The sequence below is a fragment of the Thunnus albacares genome, chromosome 20 (assembly GCF_914725855.1).
Source record: "Thunnus albacares chromosome 20, fThuAlb1.1, whole genome shotgun sequence".
NCBI lineage: Eukaryota > Metazoa > Chordata > Actinopteri > Scombriformes > Scombridae > Thunnus > Thunnus albacares.
In genome coordinates, this window is record NC_058125.1 from 18,387,976 (window position 1) to 18,413,224 (window position 25,249).

General features: G+C 39.9%; 1 protein-coding gene across 2 annotated transcripts; it reads left to right on the top strand.

Moving 5' to 3' along the window:
* The first annotated feature begins 191 nt into the window (after nt 1-191).
* On the top strand, nt 192-25,056 carry mta3 (metastasis associated 1 family, member 3). Of its 2 annotated transcripts, XM_044337906.1 has the most exons (15): nt 212-230; nt 408-470; nt 3,898-3,965; nt 5,183-5,276; nt 13,635-13,761; nt 13,935-13,998; nt 16,839-16,956; nt 17,721-17,823; nt 18,491-18,590; nt 18,686-18,874; nt 20,400-20,474; nt 21,394-21,452; nt 21,634-21,752; nt 22,340-22,497; nt 24,503-25,056. In XM_044337906.1, exons 2-15 carry the CDS (start codon nt 443-445, stop codon nt 24,749-24,751), a joined length of 1,551 nt encoding a protein of 516 aa, XP_044193841.1. In that variant the 5' UTR covers nt 212-230; nt 408-442; the 3' UTR covers nt 24,752-25,056. The 2 variants fall into 2 exon arrangements, with proteins under 2 accessions (XP_044193842.1, XP_044193841.1); XM_044337907.1 differs by having other exon boundaries at nt 192-470; nt 24,506-25,056.
* The last annotated feature ends 193 nt before the right edge of the window (nt 25,057-25,249 follow it).

Sequence of the window (25,249 nt, forward strand, 5' to 3'; positions counted from 1 at the left end):
TTGCATTGCAAATACTTTATCTCTAACATCATGATATTATTATTGCATTTAGAATAAAATACCTTGTTTTTTTCAAATATTATAAATGATGACTTAAAGGTGTGTGCGCGCGTGTGTATATGTGTGTGTGCGTGTGTGTGTGTGGGTGCCTGTGTTTGCGCGTGCGCGGTCCCCCTCCCGACGTCACCAGTCAGTGGTTTTTCGGGTTGATCCGACTTCTTTTGGCTGGTGTGAGTTCACTGTATTGTAAAGGGTACTGTGAAGCATAGAAGGAGGGGGGGTTGAATTGCCAAAATCCTCCAGATTGGGTACACATCCGGAGTCTCGACGATCATAAATTATCGCACCTTTACGTTTTAAGAAACCGGGTTTTATTGTTTTTTATTAATTTATTCTATTTCTCTTAGTTTATGGTTTATGTTAACACTCCGGGAGGGCAGAAATGGCGGCCAACATGTACCGGGTCGGAGGTATGTATGTCAATGTGGATCTTTTTTTTTATCAAACAGAAACCTCTTCCAGTTTGCATCCCGCAGGGGGGGTTTATGTGGCCTTATTTCAGTTCGTCTGCATTTAATAGCGAGATACAGGCTGTGCTACACTAGCAGAGATGCATTAAGTTGGAGCAGGAAGGTGAGAATTTCTAAATATTTGGGATTCAAAATGGGTCAGGCCTCGCGTCTGTCGCGGCCACAGCAGCTAGCCGCCAGCTTGCTAAACGGCTAACGTTAGCTTACAATGTAAACATTTTTCAATTGTCGGCACCTTTTGTTGCTCTTTGGTTTTTGGATAATTACACCGGGGATACTGCGAACTGATAACCCGCGGGACCTCTCGACCAGACATGTGTTTAAAAGGTTGTTAAAATGTTATCACGGGCAGTCTGAGGCTGCCTTTGTATTTGCCTCTTCTGGCATGCAGCCATTAGTACGAGTCCTTATTTAGCTAACGTTAGCACCAGCAGTGGCTTCACTAATTACCATTATTGCAGCCAGATCGCCCGTTTTACAGTATTTGAGCAATGCATCTAACAAGGAGGGTGATATTAGATGCTGAATATTGCTGCACAGTCCACCTACATACACCACAAGCACAATTAATGAGCAAATTGGCTAGCTAGCTTGTTAGCAGTCTACTGGAATTCAACATCAAATTATTGTCTCGGTTCATGGCGTCGTTGCGTCGCGTTGGATAAACCTGAACACCTCTGTTAACACGCACTCGGGCTTCAAATCTCTATCAGGACCATGAATTAGTCTAAATTGCACAGACGCCTGACATGTCACGTAAACAATAAGCATCTTTACCCTGATTATATTACTGGCAACACTTTTATCACTGGCGTGTCAGATTAGTTACAATGTCTGTCGGTTTGTGTCCATATGGTCACCTCTGGTGCACTTCTGCTGCCTTCAAGTGCTCTTGGTAACTCCCAACTTATAGAAGTTAAAATTCACAGGTGCATTCAAGATTTCCTGTCTGAAATAATAACAATTGTGTCATGAAATGAGTCAGTTTGAAATATTGCTTGCCCTACTAATGCTATAATGGCAAATTAAAGAATGGGTTCACAATTCTTTTTAAAAAGTCTGTCTTGAAACAACAGTCAGGTGCCTAAATTAACATTGTAATGTGTTTTTCTTGCCATAATCATCCCTACTGTTCATACTGACCATTAGAAGATCCCTTTATAATGCACTGACAGTGTAAGTGATGGGGGCCAAAATCCACAAGCTTTGGATTCTGTGCAAAAATGTATTCAAAAGTTTATCTGAAGCTAATATGAAGTTTCAGCCATGCCAAAGTCCCTGTTTTTGTTATTATACTTCCACCGCAGCTCAACAGGGAAACACTGTCGAGGAAACAGAAAGAGGGGAATTTTATCCTAAAAAGACTGTAAATGTGGCTGATATCTAACTGATATGACTAACTCAGACTGTTGATGCATTTTTGCACTAAATGACTGTGTGGACACACTGTGGATTTTGGCCCCCATCACTTACAGTGAAAGCGCATTTGAAGGAGATCTTTTAATAGCCAGTATAAGCAGGAGGTAAGCAGGTTCATATGGGCACCTGACTGTTGTTTTAAGACAGACTTGGAAAAACTGCGAACCTGTCCTTTTACTCACAACTTGTTGAACTTAAAATTCACAGATGCACTCAAGTTTTCCTGTCTGAAATGATAACACATGTGTCATGAAAAGGGTCTTTTTGAAATATTGCTACAGTGGCAAATTAGAGAGAATCATTATTTTATACAATCATTACATTAAGAGGATGACAGTCTGGATCCAGAGACAACAGTAATATTTATATGCACTCACTGAATGTAACTGAATATCACACCATGACAAGTCTGACATATATATATATATATATATATATATATATATATATATATATATATACACTCATTGAGCTCTTTATTAGGAACACCTGTGCAATCTAATACAATAGTTTTGCCACAAATTCTACTTTGACAAATCTTATACAATCTCAGTTTTTGTTGACATTGTCAGAAAGCTGATAATTCTACTTTATGTTTATTATTGAGGTTATAGTGGGTGGTGGTGGTGGTGTACTGGAGTGCATTATATTGAAAAGTGTTCCTAATATTTTGCCTCATGTATGTATGTTCATAGGGTGGACAAAATATTAGGAACACCTTTCAATATACTGTATGTGCTTCGTGAAAGTAGAATTTATGGCAGAGCTGCCGTGTTGGTTTGCGTTAGATTGCACAGGCGTTCCTAATAAAGCTCTCGGTGCGGATGTATCATCTTATTTGATTTCAGACAGCATTTGCCAGGGGCTGATGTTTTACAATGTTACTGTACAGTCTGCTCAGTCAAATTTGAATCACACTGAAGCTCTGTCCCTCAGGTTAGATGAAATCATGATATGCTGGATTTTGTTAATGGGGCAGCGGAAAATCTATTATGGCTTCCCTGTATCCCTGTCTACTATTTTTTTTTTTTCGTCTTACAAAATCAAAACTGTGGTAACTGTCTCTTCAGATGTGAACACCCTACATTACACATATAATTGCCTTTGACCTGTTTAACTCAGAAATCTGATATTCTCTGTGGTGCCTGCTTGTCACAATTATCCAGTTAGTTACCCACTAGTGGTCTACAGATCTGTTTTTTTTTTTTTAAAACCTCTTTTCTAAACCTAACAATCGCTGACAGTCATGAATTTCTACACATTTAGACAGATACACATGACGGCCTCAGTGTAGCAGTAGTTGTTCAAAGGTGTATTTAAAAGGGAACTCCACCAATTTTGCGCATCAGTCTGTTTACAGGTCTGTGGAAGTACTACTGCATGTGTTGGGGGGGGGGGGGGAGTTGTATGAAGACTTATGTGGGTCCAAATGCAGCTTCATGAGGAAATTTTAAAAATGGTGGTGGGGGGGGGGGGGGATATGTGGGTGTAGCGTTAGGAAGACGTGAGGTCACCAGACCTCTGTAGCCCGCTCTTCATCTCTGCTCAAGGCTACATTAGCTGTTACTACTATAACACGCCCAACTCCGACCAAACTGTCAGTGGTCGAGTTGTATTTTGGGTAATGTCAGGTTTTGACAAGGAAGAAGAATGTGTGGGATTTAAAAAAAGACAATAACTGGTTCTTTTCCATCAATTTTGCTGCTTTTTCTGACAATATTAAGTGAGTTCGATGCAAAATCTGTGGAGTACTCTTTTAATAAATGAGAGGAAAGGCTAAAATATGTTACTCAACCTGTTTCCCCTCCCTGAATCATCCTTTAGTGTGATGTGAATATGATGGCGGTAAATCCACAATATACACTCATTTAAATATATTGCATTATTTTCACTTTGTTTGACAGGATCATTCAGCATGACAGTGATCAGTTTGTGTTTTCTGTTGCAGATTATGTATTTTTTGAGAACTCCTCCAGTAACCCTTACCTGATCCGCCGGATAGAAGAACTCAACAAGGTATTGAGGTGTTTGTGTGTCATTTTTGTGTGTGTGTGTTTATGCCTTTTTTTTTTTATGCCTGAGGGTGAATTGCTAGGATTCCTCTCTGTTCCTTCTTCCACCAACACCCTCCTTTTGCGATGGTTTGTGTACATTTGGTCATTTTGCGACGGGAAAGTGTTTGTAATATGATGGAAAGAGACAGGTGTTCCCCGGTTCTCCTAACTGCTGTTGATATCACAGGAAACCTGTGGATAGTGCGCTAAACCTTGTATTGGAGTGTATGTGTAGGCGGGGAACATTAGTGTAATGAGCATTTCAGGAGCTAGATGCAACATATTTATCGCCAGACTGAGTATCAGCTGATAGATATTTTTTTTCCTGCCAATATTTTGATCAGATGTAGAATTTCCTGTTTTGTTTCTAAGCAGTGTGTGACTAATCTCAATTAAGAACACACCAAAGCTAACATAGTCTTTTATTTTAAATACCACGCAGCTATCTTTAAATGGAAGTGTCAGAAAAGCTTTTCCTATGTTGCGACATACCTCGATAAATGCTTGTCATTATCAGATGATGTGGGTGGGAAAATGTCAGATCAGGTCAGTATCAACCTGACAAAAAAACACACTGAAGCGCTACATTATATCAAAAAATATAATGAGACTTTTGCTGAGACTGCCTGCTCACGATTCAGTGTAATACAACAAAAGTACCACCTGTATGAAGCTTTTGTTTGTTTTTGTTGAGAGTGAGAAAGAGTGATTGATCGGCCTTGATGGACATTTTTTTGTGGCTGTCGCATGTGGTGCTTTTGCTTTTGTATTGCATTATGCTGTGAGGTGTTCTTGTTATTTCGTCCACATCCTTCCTCCTGTCATTAAATAATATTCACTCTTATTGTACAATTGTAAAGCAGCAGAAGTTGAAGGCAGTTTTCTCAAAGCATTTACCCTTAAATCCATTCTTTCTCCGGTCAGTCACAGCATTTAATACTGAGTCTTCAAGCCTGTCGGGCTAATTATACAGCAAGACAATCAATCAATCATCTGATCAAAAGCGCTATCGCTGCCCTGGTCAGCTTGTCATAGCAACATAGCTTGACGAGCACACAATGGAGGCAGGTCTCTTGGGAAATTAGAGGTTTCTGCAGGGAAAGGGGGGGGGGGGGTTGTTGCCACCTCTTTCAGTCAACCCGGATCTCTCCTCTCTCTCTCTCTCTCTCTCTGTTTCAGACTGCCAGTGGGAATGTGGAGGCCAAGGTGGTTTGTTTCTACAGAAGGAGAGACATCTCCCACAGCCTCATCCAGCTGGCAGACAAACATGCAAGTGAGTGGTCAGCTCTGTCACATAATCAGACGTACAGCTCTCTGTTTAAGTGTCACATGTGAATGAAAGTCATACTTCCTCTCATGCAATTAAACGTTGTGAAAGACAACGGAGTGTTAACCTCTTCTACTCCACCCCCTATTTTGGAGCGACACACATTAACACGTATTAAAATGGCTGTTGCTCCTGACTCTCAGTGACTATATGCATAAACGAGGTCTTTTCAGAAAAGAAACAAATCGAAAAAGTTTCTCGTGAAAGTGTCAGAAACACTCTAGTGATACAGAAACAGAGCAGAAGGATGAAAGATTTTGTCTGCCTAAGATAAAAAAAAAATTGTTTTTAGTCTAAATAACTGCCTGTGCCTTTATCTGTAAAACTCAAGGGCAGTGTAGGGCTCAAAACAAAATAGCAGTGAATACGTGGCTCAAATTTGAAGAAGATAGCAGACAGTGTGACAGTTCTTCAGTGTGTTTACATGAAAAGGTTCAGGCAGATTTCCAAAAAGTACATTTAGAGACTCGATATTGTTTTAACACAATGTCTTTCTGATTATGACAAAAATATAACAAACAGAGAGAGGGCAAAATGTCAGACACTGTTGTCTTAGAGGAGTTAATGAGGTTATTGCACATTAAACTCAAGTGTGGAGGTGAAACAATTAATTAATCAGGTAGTCGGTTGACAGAAAATTAATCGGCAGCAATTTTGATAACTGATTAATCATTAATTTTCAAGCAAAAATGACAAAACGCTCTGCTTCTATCTTCATAAATGTGATGGTTTGCTGCTTTTCTCTCTTTTACATCATTTTAAAGTGAATATCTTTAACTCAAATGCATTTATGACGACGTGAGAAAAGTTAGAATCAGTGAATTTTTGCCCTTTTTTTCTTGATAACTGACTAAAAGGATTAATTAATTGTTTAATATTGTTTTACAATTACTAAATAATCAATTGCCAATTCAGCACCTGCTTTTAAAACTATGTGGCTTTCAGGTACGGTTGTATTTTCGGCCATCCTCATTGAGGGCAGCTGTCATTATTGGCTTTGTACTGCATGTCAGTCACCAGTGTTTCCACTTAGCACGCTACTGCACATTGTAACATTTACTGTCAATAAGCTGATTTTTTTTTTTTTTTTCATGTCAGCTATGGTTCCAGTGTGCAACCATTTAGTCATAGCTATTTTTGGGGGATGATGCAACTGAAACATAAATAGGTGCTCCAGTGTGACTTGAAAATATGACAATATTTATATTTATATATATTTCACCAGGAAAGGAGTGAATTGGTTTGTCAGTGTGACTTAATGAGGAGAGGGAGGAAGGGAAGTAGGGCTGAACAATTAATCGAAATTTGACTACTGCAATTTTCAAATCACAGGAGATGTAATATTTGTTAAAGGTGAAATATGTCATAATACCATTTTAAATGACGTCCTGGCCTCCACGTCATATTCTACACACTTAAGAAAACATCTTTGTTCGGTACAAATCCCCACAAAAAAATCACACCACAATCATTTTAATATGTTTTTCAATGAAAATGAGTAATAATAATGATGTAAAAATGACACAGATCATATCGCCGTTGCAACATCAGTCAAAAACAACCGCAATTAGATGCTTTTTTTAAAAAATCGTTCAGTCCTAAAGGGAAGGAAAGTGGTGTTATCACAACACCAAATGTTCTGTGTGGGAAGCCTTCTTCTACCTGTTTCCTGTGATGTTTCATTTGGCCCTTTTGGTCGCAATAAAACACATTTTTGGATGTTTTCTGACAGTAAAAACCTCTGCCAAAGAAATTCCACAATCTTGGCGAGGAGGGTTAAGATCAGGAGACGACGGCAAGGGAGCCAGTTGAAGAAGGTTATGACTAAGCATTAGTGTTTCCATCAGGAATGTTTTATACGAGCCCTTCTTCAGACATGGAATATGTAACATTGTTCGCTCGGTCTGTCTGTTAATTTGAAGGCTTTTTGTCACTCAGACATGGACGTCGATGTTCCTTATGGCTTCATTCAGACATGACAGGACATTTATAGAAAGAGTCACAATGCTCGCTCGATATTTTGTACAGAGAGACTGACTGATATGACAGCAAAGAAGAAGACTGTTTTGTGTTCTGTCTGCGCCACTAATGGATAATTAAAGTTAATTTGCCGTTTAAGCAGTCATTAAAAATGTTGCATCATTAAGGTCGTTGCTGTAAAGTGTTTTGCTCGATGTCGATTCATTATTTGGCAAGAATGAAAACTGAAGATATGGATTGTGATTCTACGTGTTTGTTTTTTTTTTTTGGGAAAAAAAAAAGATTTTCATAGCCTGACCTCTTTAATAACTTTAAATCTGCTCATTCAATGTGTTTCCTGGTTTATTAAACTTATTTTTCTTTCTTTTTGCATAAGAGATTATGATTGAAATTTAGATTTATTACATAGTGTATTTAATCTCTCTGTGTGTGCATGTTTCACCTTGTGCTGCTGTGATCTTACTGCATTTCATTCAAATTTGTGCCGTGTTGAAAGTGTTACGAACTAGTGAGATTGCCGTCGTGACTTGTGCAAGTGACTCAGGCGCTTATTCAGACACGAGACTAGGGTTGTAACTAATGATTATTTTTATTATTGATTATTATGTGGTTTACTTGTTTGATCTTCAAAACATCTGAAAATGTTGAAAAATGTCAATCACGGTTTCCCAAAACCCAGGATGCAACTTAAATGTCTTGTTTTGTCCCGACCAACAGTCCGTAACCCAAAGAGATTCAGTTTATTTTCATCAGAGAACTTAAGAAACCAGAAAATATTCACATTTAAGAGGCTGGAACTAGAGAATGTTTGCATTTTTACCTTAAAAGAATGACTCAATATGATGAATAAAATAGTTGGCAATCAATTTTTTGTTGATAAATTAATAAACTCATCGTTGCGGCTCTACATGAGACCAACATGTTATATTTCCTGCACATTTACACAATGAGGTGCATGTCTGGAAGGGTCTTAAGATGGCCGTATCCTCCCTTAGACAAGCTCGTTGGACGGTGGAAATGACTATTAACCCCCTCCCCTCCCTCCGCACCTTTCCGACGGCGGATAAGGGAACGCTGTGCACGGCTGTTTCTGTAACTTTCAGAATCGAGACAAGCCGACATTCATACCCACTTTCATGCAGCGATAGGTCAGCTGTGCGGAAGTGAGAAAGGAGTCACGGTCTCGACTTCTCTCTCTAACTCTGCCTTTTCATTCATGACACAACTATTTCTGTCATGAATGAAAAACACTGTGCCTGCCTTCCAGGAGAGACCGTCTGAAAATCTGCACCGTTATTCCAGCGTTTTAAACGATATCGCGTCTTCCCCCGTCCCCCTTCTACTCTCTGTGATGGTTGGCTTTTCACTTCACCTTCCAGTGAAGCTGCTCAGAACAACTATAAACACATTTGATGTTCCACGTAGTCGGACTACACGTCGTAAGAACCAGTTCTGAACGACCATAAATTGCACAGTAGTCCCCGTTAAAATGACAGAGAGGGCCACCGTTTTTTCATGCATCGGTCTGATTTTTGCCAATATTTCTGCCAATGGATGCCCTTAAATCTTACATACCGGTCCTTTAACGGGTTCTGCTAAACCCTCATTGACGTCTAGACAGTTTTTAAAGTGTTTGCCACTGTGCTGCTTCCTCCCCATGGACTAATGACTCCGTGAGGGATAACGGAGTAGAACATAATTTTGTTTGTGGCGTTCAAAGCATCCAAAAATTAGATTTAGAAAAACTCAACAGTCTGTTCACTGTGGCTGCCTTCTCTTTTACCATTTCTACACAGTATCTGAGAACATAGATTTACTCATCCACTAACAAAATCCTGAAAAATGTCCATATCTCGCTGTGTAGACCTAGAAGTCAGTCGCTAACTTCAATGACAAATGCAGCTACACTTCCTGTAATGCCTCACAATGAAAGCCTTCAAATAGTTTGCAGGTGGAAAGCTTTTAAAATGATTCAGCAGCAGAAAATTTTTTCATTTTGCGTTAGTTGTATCTTTGCACAGCAGTCAGAGCTGTGATACATCAGAGAGCCGATAAGAAAACAGTTCTACTGCTTTCTTCTAGATTACAGTAGTTTTTTTTTTTTCATTTCACACAACTATTACTGTCATGAATGACAAACGTTATTTCTGCCTTCCAGGAGAGACAGTCTGCAAATCCGCGCCGTTATCCCAGCGTTTAAACGATATCACGTCTCCCTTCGCTCTCCGTGACAGTCGGTTTTTCACTTCACCTTTCAGTGAAGCTGCTCAGAACAACTATGAACACATTTGATTTCCGACGTGGTTGGAATACATGTCGTATGAACCAGTTCTGAGCAACCATAAAACCCACTGCCCACATTCAAATGAATGTGAGGGCTGCTGCTTTTTTTTTGACGCATTGCCGTATTTGGTCTGAATGCAGCCTAAGTCTACATGACTGCAACACAGGACTGACAGGAAAGACAGGAATGAATTGTGGGTCTAAATACAGTCCTTTCTGTTTGTTTGCTTATTTGGCCTGAGTCTGTGCTCAAGGTTAAGTTGTTTTATGTTCACAAACATCTAAGAACGTACAATATGCAGGGACATATGCATCGATGGCGATACTGTGCCAATTCCACAAGCTATTTGGAGTCTACCAGCTGGTCAGCAGAAGAGACAGAAACAACAATAAAATGCAACACTCCCTACCACACAGTAAAAAAAAGAATTCGCATAATTTATGGCTCAGATTAGTTCAGGGGGGGAAAAACAAAAACTCATAGCTTTACTTCATACCAAACCTACAGATTTATAGGTTGAGACTGAAAAATATTGATGTGTTGTTCTGAAAGTTTATTGGTTTTCCTACAGATTTCAGTAGGGAGCACCGGTTCCCTCGGTGGAGTGATTCTGCAGGCCCGTCAGCAAAATTTGCATCTGTTTTGTCTATCGTGTTGATTAATCTTTACAGACCAAGATTAAACAACGGCTGAGGCTAAACAGAGTTAAAGGACCAGTGTGTAGGATTCAGCGGCATCAAGCAGTGAGGTTGCAACCTGACTAAATACATTTATGAAATTGACTCAAAAAAAATCCTGAGAGATGTCCATATCCTGCTGTGTTGACCTAGAAGTTTAGCAACCAGTCGCTAACCTCACATGCTACACTTCCTGTAATGCCTCACAACGAAAGCCCTCCAGTGGTTTGCAAGATGGAAAGCTTTTAAAACGAATCAGCAGCAGAATATTTTCATTTTGCGTCAGCTGTGTCTTTACAAAGCAGTCAAGAGCGGTGATACATCAGAGAGAGGCGAGAAACGAGAACGAGAAAACGGCGGTGCTGCTTTTCTTTTAGATTAAAGTAGGAACAGGAACATACAGTAGAGACGTTATGTTATATAGAAGCGACACAAGAACTGAAAGCTGAACAAAGAGAGACTTCTTCTAGAAATGTTGAACCAACCAGAGACGCAGGTCGGTTAAGTGGACTGTCAGGGGATCAGTACGCTTCAACTGAAGTGCTTGTCTGAGGGTTGAACAGCATCTCAACCCCCCCCCACCCCTCCTTCACTCATCCAGTGTTTGAACGGGGTTGCATCTGTCAGTTTTTGTTGTAACTTTTAGAAAAACCTATCGAGCACGGCCACTTCACGCTGCGATTGATCAGGTGTGCAGAGGGTAGAGAGTATTGATTTCAACTTCTCTCTCTCTCTTCCTCACACAACTACTTCTGTCACTGTTAATGTGTGCAAATGGCTGCAACGTCACGAATGCCTTCGAGGCTCACCCTGAGTGTGACCGACAGCTGTTATTGTCTATATACTCGTCTGCGCGGCCTAGTTTGTTTCGACTATATCCTGGTGTAAAAGGTTTAGGTCTGACTGTCCCTGCTGTGATGTGGTCAGAGCTAGAGCTAGATTAGTCACACGACTGAAAATTTATCGCCAACTATTTTCACATTAAATAATTCGTATTGAGTCTTTTTTTTTTTTTTTAAGAAAAAATGTTAAAATTCTCTCGTTCCAGCTTTTTAAATGTGAATATTTTCTGGTTTCTTTAGTCCTCTGTGATAGTTAACTTAATATCTTTGGATTGTTGACTGTTGGTCGGGACAAAACCAGAACTTAGGTTGCGTTAGGTCGGCATTTGAGAAACGATGATCGACATTTTTCACCATTTTCTGACGACTGATTTGAGAAAATGATCATTAGATTAATCAGTAATTAATATAATTGTTAATTGCAGCCTTAGTCACAGCCTGTCATGCCTCAGTGCAGCTAAATCGTGATCCACTGGGAGTAGAAATGGAGAATCTGGGGTCGTGTAGGACTTTCTAAGAGGGATCAGAAGCTGTACAAGTGCTAATAGAAGCTACTGAAAACAACACATGTAATAATAATAGAAAGGTGCCTATTGCAGATAATCTATTTATCTATTTAAGTATATGCCTACACTGCACATTATGATGTGTAACAGTGATTTAATGTGTTTATCCGCTGCCTGATGTTGTGTGCTGACTCATCCGCAGCACACCAGCTAATCCAGTATTTATGGATGAACACTCTGTTCTTAAAATTACATTTCTAGTAATAGTCCTGGACATAATAGCTTGGGCGTCTTTAATGGATGGCAGCAATAGTTTGTGATTGCAAAACCCCCGGAGAGCCATTTTACCAGCCTATTGTTTTATATTTGAAGACAGTGACGAAATATAATTGCTTCGTATGAAATGTGAGAGATGAATGGATGAATTTTGCTGAAACCGTTTATGACTCGTGATAATCTTTCAGTGGAAAACAGTGCAGAAGTAAATACTTCACTCACAGCTGCTTTCGTCTTACTTTTAGTTTTCACAGCCTCTTTTTTTTTTTTTTTCTTTTTTTTTTTTCTCCAAATATTTTTGTTGTGAGGTATATGTGCAGGAAGGGTACATAATTTTGTGGGGTGATTGTAATGTTTTTCTTCAGATGTATGTCAACAAAAGACAAACAGTACAAGGGTGGAAAAATCCCCCAAAGCAAAACAAACAAAAAAAACACACAAATCACCTCACAGACACTTTCTTGTTGTTTTTTTTGTGGTATTTTTTTTTTCTTCACTGTGCCTCTGTTAACACCTAAAGGGAAACTTTGTCGATTTTTCAGCCAGCACTGTATCATTATAATGTGGGTAGTATATGCAAATGAGCCATGTTTAACTTCCCTCCATTTTGCCTACACCCAGAGCTCCCTGCTCATTCACCGGGTGACACAAAATGAGTCATCACGTGGACTTTGGAAATCCGTCTTAGACTACAAACTATGTTTCCTCATTTTCTGTAGTGGTGCCTTCAAGGACGGTCAAATGTAGGTCTCCCAAAACCCTCCCATCTACTATTTTTCTGCTAGCGATTAGGTAAAAGCTGACTTAGTAGTAGTATTTGGAAGAAAACTAGTTTCACAGTGCTGAGTTTCTCCGTGATTCCTAACACAAACAAACAACTAGCTTTACAATATAATGTCAGAGCAGAGATGTGGTGCCACTATTACAACTGATGAGGCTGAATATAGTGCTGTGGAATCAGACAACAACAGTGTGAAGGAGGAAGCTACCACCACTGGAGCTCTGTTACAGCGGCGATGCTTCAACGAACTTTGCGTTGCTTTGGTAAACCTGACTGAATAGTATATTAGACTTTAACTCTGAATACAAAACAGCAGCTATTTTAAGTTACCTGCAAGTTAATTTATGCGGCTGCATCCAGCTCGAGCACAATCTGGTGTCCTCGTCTTCAAAAATACGTAGAAGTGTTTGGTCGCCGTTTCTTCACACTGTCATCCACAATCGTTTTCCAAGACAACTTCAAATAGAGACAGCAGACTCGGGTGGTGTTTTGACTGTCTATTGGCAGCTCTGCCTTGCGTGCAGCCGTGCAAACTCTTGGTAAGTTTGCAATGATCAACATAAATGACTCCAGCACGCCGTTTATTTTATGATCATTGCGCACTGGTATAATATATCCAGACTCGGGTGAGGAAAAAACGTTTTGTAAATGAAAACGAGCCTCAGTCTTTGCCGCTCTGCTGGCTATAAACACACCTTGAGTAGAGTCAAATCAGTCTGATTGGGCAGGATGCGGTGCTGTGCATTCTGGTTGTTGTAGGATTCCCCCCTTAAGAGCGGTAAGGGGAATCTACAGCCTTTTCCTCTAGTCATAGGGCACCAATTTCAAAAATAATTGCACATTTCTACTACATAGGTGACCTAGTTTTCAGAAATCATCATATTCAGAGGTGAATTTTCCCTTTAAACACAATGTTGTGGCTCTTTTTTAATATATTCTCTTTGTGTCCCTTTTGCAGAGGAGTTGGAAGAGGAGAAGGAGAGCCCGATAGAGACAGAACTAACAGAAAAACAGAAACACCAGCTTCGCCACAGAGAGCTCTTCCTCTCCCGGCAGTATGAGAGTCTACCTGCGACACACATCAGGTACAGTAAAACGACTCACACACACACACACACCCACACACACCGGGCCCTGCAGCTCATCATCTGCAGGCAGTACCCATGAATAGTTACTCATTTAGCCATGAACACATAAATCGAGTACTGCTCACTTCCTGTAACAGTGTTTTACATAGTGCTTTTTCTCTTTTTCTCAGGGGGAAGTGCAGTGTCGCATTATTGAATGAGACTGAAGCTGTTCTTTCATACCTTGACAAAGAGGTACGATGACTGTTTTTTTTGGTTTACCACATGCTGTGTCAAAGCTGGCATAATCAAGGGAGGCAAAATGTTGATTTAGCAGTTGCAGCAGTCCTCTTCACCTCCCAGCAATTCTGAACGTTATTATTTTGATTTGAGCATATTTCTGTCTGGCTTGACAGCACAGTAAGGATTATTCTTTTATACACATGCAGCTATTACAGGTGTCCCACCAGAATCTCTTGGTAATCTTACAGTTCTAATAATTACATTTCACACAAGGAAAGTCTGAGTTTGACATCAGGGCCAGTGTAGGACCTCCAGAGCCCCTCACACATAACCTGTTCAGTTTAAACAAACTCTGGAGAGCTTGTCTGTTAGGGGTTGTTTAGGGCTGGGTTTAAAAAAAAAAAAAAGTTTTTCCAATTCAAATCGATCTTCATGTACATTTTCCAATATCTATTCATAAAATCCAAGATCAATCTTTAATTTATACATCTTTTCCTGTGAATTTTAAATCCAAAATGAGTCCAGACATCTGACTTCAGTGAAGCCAATTTGACATAACGGCCAAACCGTGTTATTACAACGTCATGTGATGCTGTTGACCCCAAAGAGACTTTTTCCCGTTTTTCCCCATAAACTTAAATTATGAAAGAGACGTCTGTAAATCAGCGGATACATTTTTTTTGAGCATCACAACCCCCGTGAAATCCATTGATCCGTTCAGTACAATCACATTTCGAAAGTCTAGAAAAAGCAGCACGATCGAATTGTTTTCTCTCCGTTCAAGGTAGCCGGAGGGATAAACCGGAAGTAGCAGGCTCAGTCGGCAAAAGTCACTAGTGTGCTTGTTCTATGGGGCCCACAGAAACGGAAGCAATGCGGACGAAGTTAAACTTTTTTGGTTTCATGCACCACTGAGCAACTTTCATAGGAATGAATGGGGCCCCATCTCTGACGCTGTATCCAGTTCTCTTTATACATCCGTGCTTCAGTGGAGCAGCTCCCACCATGTTCAACAAGATCTGGTCATGAGATTTCACACAATGAGATCTAGCGGCCAGATCTTGTTGAACATGGCGGGAGCACCGCCAAGCTTGTTGCGCAGAAGCTTTGTGAAATAATCAGAGCAAAGTGTATGTTTTCCGGAGGTATTAGTGATGTTTACGTTATAGTCGGTTTGTTTGTAGCAACCATATTTACACTGACTGCCTGGCGATTTGATTTAAAAGTTGTTGTTTATACCCTGCACTACAGAAAGCACTTATCGGGTCACTCAGTACTCAGTGACTGTAGAGTCTGTAGAGTTGCACTTTATTGTGTGACTGCTGCAGTGTATTCATGTTAAATAAGAAGTACATTAACATAACTGCTTTGGGGTCAATTCTTACTGTAAACCTTCATATTTTTAATAATGCACCAGGTAGAGGCTTCCTAGTACAATTTACAGCATTAGTTCTCTGAGAATCTCTTTCATATCCAAAAAAATTGGTATTATAACTGAAATATCCCTAAACGAATCAATATTGAATCCTTGTGAATCGTAATTGAGTTGAGAAATCCGAATCAATACTCAGCCTTAGTTCAGTTGGTTCAGGCAGGTGTAAAAGCTGTCGGTTTGAACCCTGGCATCGACTAAAAAAACGGCAAACTAACCGACTCCGGTGCGATTCACGTGTGGTGTGAAAACAGACCCAACTACAGGACGTATGAATTCAACAGCTAAACTGCTATTAAATCCATCTTATGGCCACTAAATATAAAGAAAAAGATCTGTATAAGCTACATTATATGATAGATTTATGCAAATTGTAACCATGGTAATGTGTAAACATGTCAGCATGCCAGTAAAGGGATTTTCCAACATTAACTGTCAAGTGAAAAGCAGTTGAAACGGGTGTGTTGTACTTGTTTCATACTCTTTGTATTTTTAATTCATCACTAAAAAGTTTGTGAATACGACAAAAAACCCCTATTTTTCCCCGTTCTTTTTTTTTTTTTTTAAATTAAATGATAAAAACAGTTAATAAAAGACAAACAAAACAACAGAAAACATCAAAACAAACCAAAATACAACATCACATCTATACATCCCTATCGTTGACACTTATCATCGGGCCTAACAACCTAAGTAGGCAACAAAACATTAACAAATAGAAAAAGGAAACATTAGCTCCTACTACATATACACAAATCAATCTCACTATTAAATGTGAAAAACAGTTACATAAATTTGATATATTTGTTTTGGTATCTTCCCAGTTTAGTAAAAATTCTTACCAGCTGTCAGCTTCAATAAACGTCTCCCACCTTTCCAGATGTTTTTAATATTATTCCTGTTTGCAATATATCCTTCCAGAATATTTAATAAACCTTTTAAATTGATTGATGCTCAAGGAGTCCACTCCAGCAGCTTTAAAAGCAAATATTTTTCCTAACATAATAATCTGATATATCATAAATCTATTTGTCTCTGTAACATCGCCGAGTACCACGGAGAAACACAGATACTTAGCTGGTCGTCCTTCATAAAACTAAGTTGACTTGCAATCTAGACTAATATTGCTCATAATCAGTTATTTATTTATGAGCTCTTTGTGACTCCAGACAAGATAAATAAACAAATGAGGCATAGAAAAGTGCAGCATGACCTGCTGTCAGTCACCAGAATTAGATTTCCCCCACGTGGGTCAATGATGTGATGATGCTGGCCGCCAGTCGCCAGAACTAAAAGGCAACGATGTGTAATTTATTTCCTCTGTTGAGACCGAGTGAACTGAACTACAGGTGTAAAAGCACCCTAAACATATGTGGAGGCTCGCTCTTAGTTTTGGTAACTGTTATGTTGTTTTCTTCAGGATACCTTCTTCTACTCGCTGGTGTACGACCCGACACAGAAGACCCTGCTGGCCGACAAAGGAGAGATCAGAGTGGGACCGCGCTTTCAGGCAGACGTACCTGAAATGCTACAAGAGGGTCAGAACTGCACACGACACATTAATATCTGTGTCAAAGCGTTTTTTTTTTTTCCTTCTCTAGCTTCATTATTCACAGCTCTGAAGTGTATTTGGTCTCAAAGGGTCGCGGCAGGAAAAGGTTATTTTATGGAGTGGTGATAATATGCAGGTTAAACTCTTAATAATATAGGGTACAGTGGCATTTTGTCCCAGTTAGTGATCAGTAAATCAGTTGTTAAATGGTTGACACCCCTGGTTCAGAGGGTGTATAACACTCGGTATAACACGAACAATGAATGATATTGTCCCGTGACCTGATTTTAAGCCTCTTTCACACATACAGCTTGAAGGATTCTGTTAATCTTCCATCTCAGGGTCAAGTATTATTGGTAACTGGAGTCAATAGTCCAGAAATTGAAAAAAAAAAATTACTTTGGGAAATAACAACCTCATAACTTGAGTGGAGAGTTAGATTTTTTTTTTTCTCGCTAATGTAAATAAAAGCTGTAAAAATTTGGGGGATTTTCCTTTTGCAGCTTGCCTGCAGAAAGCATTTCTTAGCTGAAAGGCTGAAAATCAGTTGTGTTAGCAAAGTGTTTACATATGTTATATTTAAAAACAAAAAAAATCTGCATATTAGACTCACAGAAGTCGGAGCTACAAACCATCTTAAGTGTAGTTCATTCTACATCCTGCTAATTAACTGGGGATTAGAGATTATAGAAGACAGATTTCTTCACCTTGTGTTCAAGCTGCCGTTCTGTCTGTGTGTTTTTCCTGCAGGTGAAGCAGATGACAGGGACCAGTCCAAGCTAGAAGAGAAGCTGTGGGATCCAGAGTGTCCACTCACCAACAAACAGATAGACCAATTCCTAGTGGTGGCACGGTAAGCCTAACTCTTTAACCTCTGACCCTTGTATTGACAACCTCCAGACATTTAATTAACCAAATAGTGTCACATGATACTGTTATGGACTTAAGTCCTCTGATCTACAACTTCAAACAGATGGAACAGTTTTTAGTATTGAAACGTTATGACCCTTCACTGCTGTGAAGTTAACAGCTCGTTCATTGTTTTGCTTTGTTTGTGTGTGTGATAATGTAAAATATGGTTGCAAAAGCAATAAATGCACATTATTATTATTTGAGGGATAACAGTTAAAAAGTTAGAAATATCACACTTAACCAAAAGACACTTGGTGAAATAATTAATTTGGGTGTGTCAACCCCCCTTTTTGTGCTTCGGACATTTTTTATTCTTCAAAAATATTTGAGGATTTATCACTGTGTGTTTTGGATATAAAGAATTCTTACATAGAAAATGAATAAAACAAAAAATGTTTAAATCAGTTCAAATACTTTTTAGTTGAACTGTTTATTGTGTTTAATGTGTGATCAACTAATTTGCATTTACTACGTCTTTGGACAAACAGAACATTTAACAATAACAATGAGCCCTACTGACTACAATGTATGAACGTGGTGCCTGAATCTTACTGTTAATTTTTCCATATATTCTGTATTTATGTTTATGTTTGTGTGAACTTTTTCAGGGCGGTTGGGACCTTTGCCCGGGCGCTGGACTGCAGCAGCTCAGTTAGACAGCCAAGTTTACACATGAGTGCAGCCGCAGCCTCACGAGATATCACACTGGTGAGTTTGGACTCAAAACGCGCACACACGCTCACCCTGCCGACAGACAGCGAGACAATAAGATTCTCAACTATTTCTGTGTCCGTCGGTTGCAGTTCCATGCGATGGACACGCTGCATCGTCATAATTACGACCTGTCCAGCGCGCTGAGCGTGCTGGTCCCAGCGGGCGGCCCAGTGCTCTGCAGGGATGAGATGGAGGAGTGGAGCGCCTCGGAAGCTGCCATGTTTGAAGAGGCGTTAGAGAAATACGGAAAAGACTTCAACGACATCCGACAAGACTTTGTAAGTGTGCTCCACACTGCGCTCGCGCTACGGCTTGTGCTACTTTTTTTAATGTTTTATTTTGTAATTTTTACTATTTTACAAGGTGTCTTTCAGTGTTATATTTTGCGTTATTGTCACGATTCTGCCCTGCAAATTAACAAGTTATAGGTTAGCTCAGTTAGCCAAACATGTGGCTTTGTATCTTTTCCCCTGGACTCCAAAACTGCTAGAATAAAAAGGCTCTTTGTTTGTCTTCATGAGAAGTTGAGACAAGAAGAACAGGAAAAACACGCTAGCTACACTTCTCAACATCCTGTTCGTCCTTGGTTGAGAAAGTGTAATATCTGATTAAAGTCTGTCTTTTAAAGGCTTGAGAGGTGACAGTTTAACGTGAGTAGTATGAGATCATGTCTGTCATAATGCACTCCAAGAGTGACCAGGTTTCATGTCGGGGAAGAAGGTATGAAAACATCCTCAAATCACTCCTCCATCATAATCCTCTTGACTGCCGCCCAGTTGCATTAGAGCTGCAGTCGATTAGTCAATGTATAGTTAGATGGAAAATGACTCACCAACTATTTTGATCATCGATTAGTCATTTAAGTCATTTTAAAACTCTCTATGGTAATAAACAGAATATCTTTGGGTTGTGGACTATTTGTTGGGACAAAACAAGACATTTAAGCTTGCATCTTGTTCTTTGGGAAACATTGATCAACATTTTCCAGCATTTTCTGACATTTTATAGACCAAACGATCACTCAGTTAATCAAGAAGATGATCGACAACCGTGAGTTGCAGCCCTTACTTGCCAGTCAAAAAATATCTCACACATTTAAGCTGCTGGTGATAAACTTCAGCAAATGTAATCTACCAAAAAAGCCACAAATAGAAGCCGTGTGTTTTAGATGGATTGTCGTGAAGAATACCACCTTTTAAAAATTTACTCAGCATGACAAATTGACAGTGGAGAAGTTCGATTATGCTGCAGGAGTGATTTTGAAAAGTTTTTATGGACATTTCGACACTTCTTTCCCCCCTCAGTGAAAACTTGTCACAATGGGAATCCACTGTAATCGCCACGAATTCAAGCTGGCCATAGTCGCTGTTCTGTGAAGGATGAAATTACTAATTTTAGCAGCCACCTGTCAAGCCTAAAGACGGTGACTATTTGATTTTATTGAACTTTCCTTCCCACCTTGTACCTATACTCTACAATAAAGGCAGGATATGGGTCTATTCAGTGGCACCAGGTGCTCATGAATAATTATTAAAATGTGCGAGTCTGTGTGTGTGTGTGCGTGCGAGAGTGTGTGTTTTCCGTCTGGGACTCAGAATCAAGTAAAGCCGGTAGCTTTCAGCCTTATGTGGTCACGATGCCTCTTGCTCATAAATATACATGAAGGCTTTCGCACCCAGATGGCAAGAACATGAGATATTAATATCATTAATTTGCTCTCTGTCTGTCTCTCTCTCTCTCTCTCTCTCTCTCTCTCTCCCCCCTCTGCCTCCACACTTCTTTTATTTTTTCCCTTTTGTGAAGCTGCCATGGAAGTCTCTGACCAGTATCATAGAGTACTACTACATGTGGAAGACCACAGACAGATATGTGCAACAGGTGAGACTTAATTCAGTATTTTCAAAACAACAACATCTTGAAATAGCTTTCTCCCGTGATGGGAAGTAGTCTTTCAAGGACAATTTCCAGTTTGTACCTTTTTGAGTCCAAGCATTAAAGGTGCCCTGTGGAGTTTTCTTGTAAACAAAGTTTCTGTTTACATATAGTGTTTCCTACTAAAACACACTGAGTGCATCCTTGAAACTGACCTCGTAAAACATTAACAAATCAGTTTTTTTTTTCTTTTACACTTTAAAACCTGCATTGTTTATATCAACAAGAACAAACAAAACAAGTCCCCCTCCTCCCTCCCCTCATACAAATGTTGCTCCATTGTGCTACAATTGAGTAAAAACTCCACAGGGTACCTTTAAAGCTGCCTAAAATAAAAAGAAACAGATAGAAAATTTCCTTTGTACTTGGACAAAATGTTTGTCTGCCTTGAGGGTGTTGATTTATTTTTGTGTTGTTGTTTTTTTGTGATTTCTATGTGTATATATTTTATGTATTTCTGTCTTTGTTTTCTTTGTTTTTTGTTGTATTTTATTAACTGCTGCAAAGCTGATTTCGCTTGAAGGGACAATAAAGTCAACACAACCCGGTTTCCTAGTAGGGGTTAACGTTTCTCGCCCAACCATTTCTCATGTGATGAAATATAAATCAGCTTCTCAGTGGAGAACCCCCCCCCCCCCCCCCCCCCCCCCCCCCCCCTCAGACGTCAAGAAGAAGGGAAACGACACCTTTTTGAAACGCATCGACACGTTTAATGATTATCTTTCCAATCTCGCAGCCCTATTTTTAGACCGCCTGTCAGTGTCAACTCTGAAAGGTGTCGAACTGTCTGAGAGCATTTTTATCAAAGACAACTGTTGATTTCTTATTAATGAATTGATCTGCTGTGTTTTTCCTCTCTGAGCAGAAGAGACTGAAGGCAGCGGAGGCAGAGAGCAAACTGAAGCAGGTTTATATCCCCACATAGTGAGTGACTTGTTTTCACATTTCTATATTCACATGTAGACGTCAGTGTTATTTATGTACCTGTGGCTGCAAGATGGTAATATTAATGCATAATTAATAGGTTTTGATTTAAAGCGCCGTAGGAAGCAGCTGCAGCGTTGGTCTGTTTCTTAAATCTTCTTCCTCTTCTTCTCTCTGACAGTAATAAGCCCAACCCCAACCAGATCTCAATGACCAATGGCAAGATGGCGACAGTGAACGGAGCAGGCCCAGGGGCTTACCATGCAGCGGGCGGTGGCAGAGCCTGCGAGAGCTGCTATAGTGAGTTTTGTTTGTTGTGTGTGTGTGTGTGTGTGTGTGTGTGTGTGTGTGTGTGTGTGTGTGTGTGTGTGTGTGCCTGCCTGCACAGCACGTGTGAAACTAAATCACAGGGCCAGTGAATTTGTGGGAAATTTAGAAAAGTGGAAGAAATTCAGTGTTAGCCAGCTAAAGGTTGCTGTTTATCTTGACAGTTGTTACTAAAGCAGGGATCAGTATCTCCCTTTAGTTTGACCATCTATTAGGGATAGGGATCAGGATTTGATAAGACACAGAATTGATTAGTAGAGTAAAAATCATCAAAATCCAAACGATACCCAATCCTATTATATACTCATGTTCTCTTTTACCGATACATCTCGTGCAGGCAGAGTTTCCTCAGATGTTTAAATCACTAAAGGCACTAATCTCATCAGCTGATAGCAGGCCTTCACTGTGTCTCTCTTATGCACATTGATAAAATCATTTATGGACATTGATGAAATCATTTAGGAAGAGACTAGAGACAGGTGAAGTGAGATAGATGTGCTTGATAGTCTTTTGATCAGTTTTCCTCTGTGATGTCTCTAACCAATTTCCTACATTAACAGCCATGCAGTCGGCCCAGTGGTACTCATGGGGGCCTCCGAACATGCAGTGCCGCCTGTGCGTTTCCTGCTGGATGTACTGGAAGAAGTACGGCGGCCTGAAGATGCCAAGCAGAGCAGAGGGCCCAGAGGAGAGGACCTCCCCCAGTCCGGCAGCCAATGTAAGCTCAGTCAGAAGGCCTGAAACACACGGGGTGTAGCGGAGGGTATATGTGATGAAATCAGGGTGTCTGCAGATGCAAAAAACATGTTTACCAGTTAAAACAATCTTATATTCATTTTAATAAATGCCCCCCCAAATTATAAAGATGCTGTACAGAAGACTAAAGCATTAAACAATATCAGAATCTGCACACTGCAGGTCTTTTAAACTGGAATGTCTACAAGTACGTCAGTGATGTTTTGAGCTGTCAACATCAATTATTCAGTGAGCTCAACACATCACACAGTGTATTTCACATATTAGCTCTTAATAAACAACAAACAGTCCACTTTTACTTTGTGGACTCTATTTTTTTCTGACTAGCAAAGAGAACTTGTGTCTAAATGTCCTCAGCTGGTAGTTGAATAAGAAAATTGATCCTTTACATCAATTGTAACACGTTATTGTTTATTATGCTGATGTACAGTGAATTGTAATGTAAATTTCAACATGCTATAGTAAAGAAGATTGGCATATAATATTTTAAAGGCAATAATACAAATAAATATGCCATGTTTTATTTATTTCTAGAGATCCATCTACATTTTTTCTTTACATAGACCCAAAGTCCCCCCTTGTTTCTGGGCAAGATAGACCCTTTTCACGTGACAGCACCAGAACCCTGGAATTGGCTGATATAAATAGAGTGGAGCCTTTATTGAAGTTATTAATTATACCTGTGCTTTTACTTCACAGGTGGTTGATTGTAGCGAGCTTCTGCTCCACTAGCCTCCATTTCACAATGTTCACTAAACTACCAGTTTATCCAGTTCAGTCTAATACAGCAGCCCAATACTACCACCACCACACCATCATAAAAGTTGTAATGTTCAGTTTTTGTTGAAACTCTTTCAGGGAGGTGTTGATTCAACTTCATAGTCATTTGGAGACTGTAGTTACCTTCATTTACATAAATGGTGCAGACAAAGTATTTGTATCATCTCTCAGTATAATTCAATATAGTTCAGCAACACTGCAAACTGCTGCCTCCAAAAATGACCATGTTGAATCAGTACATCTGTAAAACTGTTGTAACAAAAACTGAACTTTATAACCTTCATGAATGTAGGGTTTTTTGGGTTTTTTTGTGTGTGTGAGGTGGTAGTGGTATTTGGTTGATACAAACAGCTGTTAACTTCTGTACTTCAATAAAAAAATGTATTATATTTATACAACAAGTAGTATAAGTGTACATTTTTAAAAACATTTTAAAAGCATTTTAATTGCTTTTGTGATTTTCTGTTTTTATATTGTTTAAAATGTCAGATGTTAAACGTGGTCAAAGATCCAAAGCATGAGGTGAACATGCAGTTTGTAAAATACTCCCTTCAAGTTGAAAGCCAGGACTTGATGATGCCGTCTGTTCTGTAGTCTTTGTTGCTAAGGTTTTTCGATGTGGTTTTTGCGTTGTCCACTCGCATATTTCAGATCGGATTTAGGCTAACAATACAGATGTGTTTGAAAAGTTTCCAATTCAAGTAAAGAACAAGGGGTGAACTACTACTGTTGTTTGTTTATGTAGCCTCTGGAGCCACCAGAAGTTGGTCAAGACAATCAATCAGAATAGAGTGGGTTCATCAGGAGAGGGCCTTAAAGAGACAGGAGCTAAAACGGCCTGTTTCAGACAGAGAATGAACTGAGGGGCTGCATAAAGGGCCAATATAAGATTAATAATGAGTTTTTTGAACTGTAAATCCTGCAAAGATATTCCAGTAGAGCCCCAGAATATAATTATAGACCTGGAAATTTGCATAATATGTGCCCTTTAACGTTCAAAAACTACAGCTTCTGCAGTCAGTCGGCTTTAACTGCACTGTCAGCTGTGACATGAAGGCTAATGGAACAGAAAATAGTGTGGGATTGAAGTGGGACTTGAAAAAGCATCTAAATGTCTTTTCATCAGCTGTCAACAGGACAACTATTCAGTGGCCTTTTTTTTCCCTCTGCCTGTCCTTTCTCACTAGGAGTCTCGTTCACGGAGTCACGGTCCTCGCCAGTCCAACCACATGGTTCCGATGCGAAACAGCGGCAGCCCCAAGTCCTCCATGAAGACCAAGCAGGCTTTCCTGCTGCAGGCTACCCGCCTCACCAAGCTGGCCCGGCACATGTGCCGTGACATCATCAGGCTGCGCCGTGCTGCGCGCCGGCCCTTTGTCCCCATTAACTGTGGGGCCATAAAGGCAGAGTGTAAGAGCTCTTTCAATTCCTCCTAACTTCTGCCACATGGACACACCTGCAGACAAGACACAACATATGCAGACATACAAACAGACACACACACACATACACACACATACACACACTCACCACCCCTCCTCCTCACCCTGACTGCCCCCCATCAACCCCCCATCAAACCCCCCATCTCTGCCCGTCTCTCCCCTCTGCCCGACCCCCTCCTCCCCCACCCCTTCCCCTCCCATCTGTCTCTCTTTCTGTTTTTATTATTATTGTTATTATTATTTTGGTTTTTTGTATTCTCCCACCCCCTGTTTCCAATAAAGACTGCCTGTCCTCATAACTATGAGTTTTGATCATCTTTTCATTCGTGCTTTCATTTTTTTTAAAAATTCTTTTATCTGTTACGGTTCCTAGTTAACTGTGAACTGAAAGCCATTGTTGGAATTATACACAAAGATTTATTGGTTAAACAGGGCTATTCTACATGAGCACGCCTGCACACGCTTTTAAAATACAGACACAATTACTGATAT

What these genes read in the sequence shown, in the direction of transcription:
- mta3 (XM_044337906.1), top strand. Translation starts at nt 443, where the DNA reads ATGGCGGCCAACATGTACCGGGTCGGAG. An exon ending in CAACATGTACCGGGTCGGAG is followed by an intron (nt 471 to 3,897) that starts GTATGTATGTCA and finishes TTTCTGTTGCAG; the next exon opens with ATTATGTATTTTTTGAGAAC. An exon ending in CTACCTGCGACACACATCAG is followed by an intron (nt 13,762 to 13,934) that starts GTACAGTAAAAC and finishes TCTTTTTCTCAG; the next exon opens with GGGGAAGTGCAGTGTCGCAT.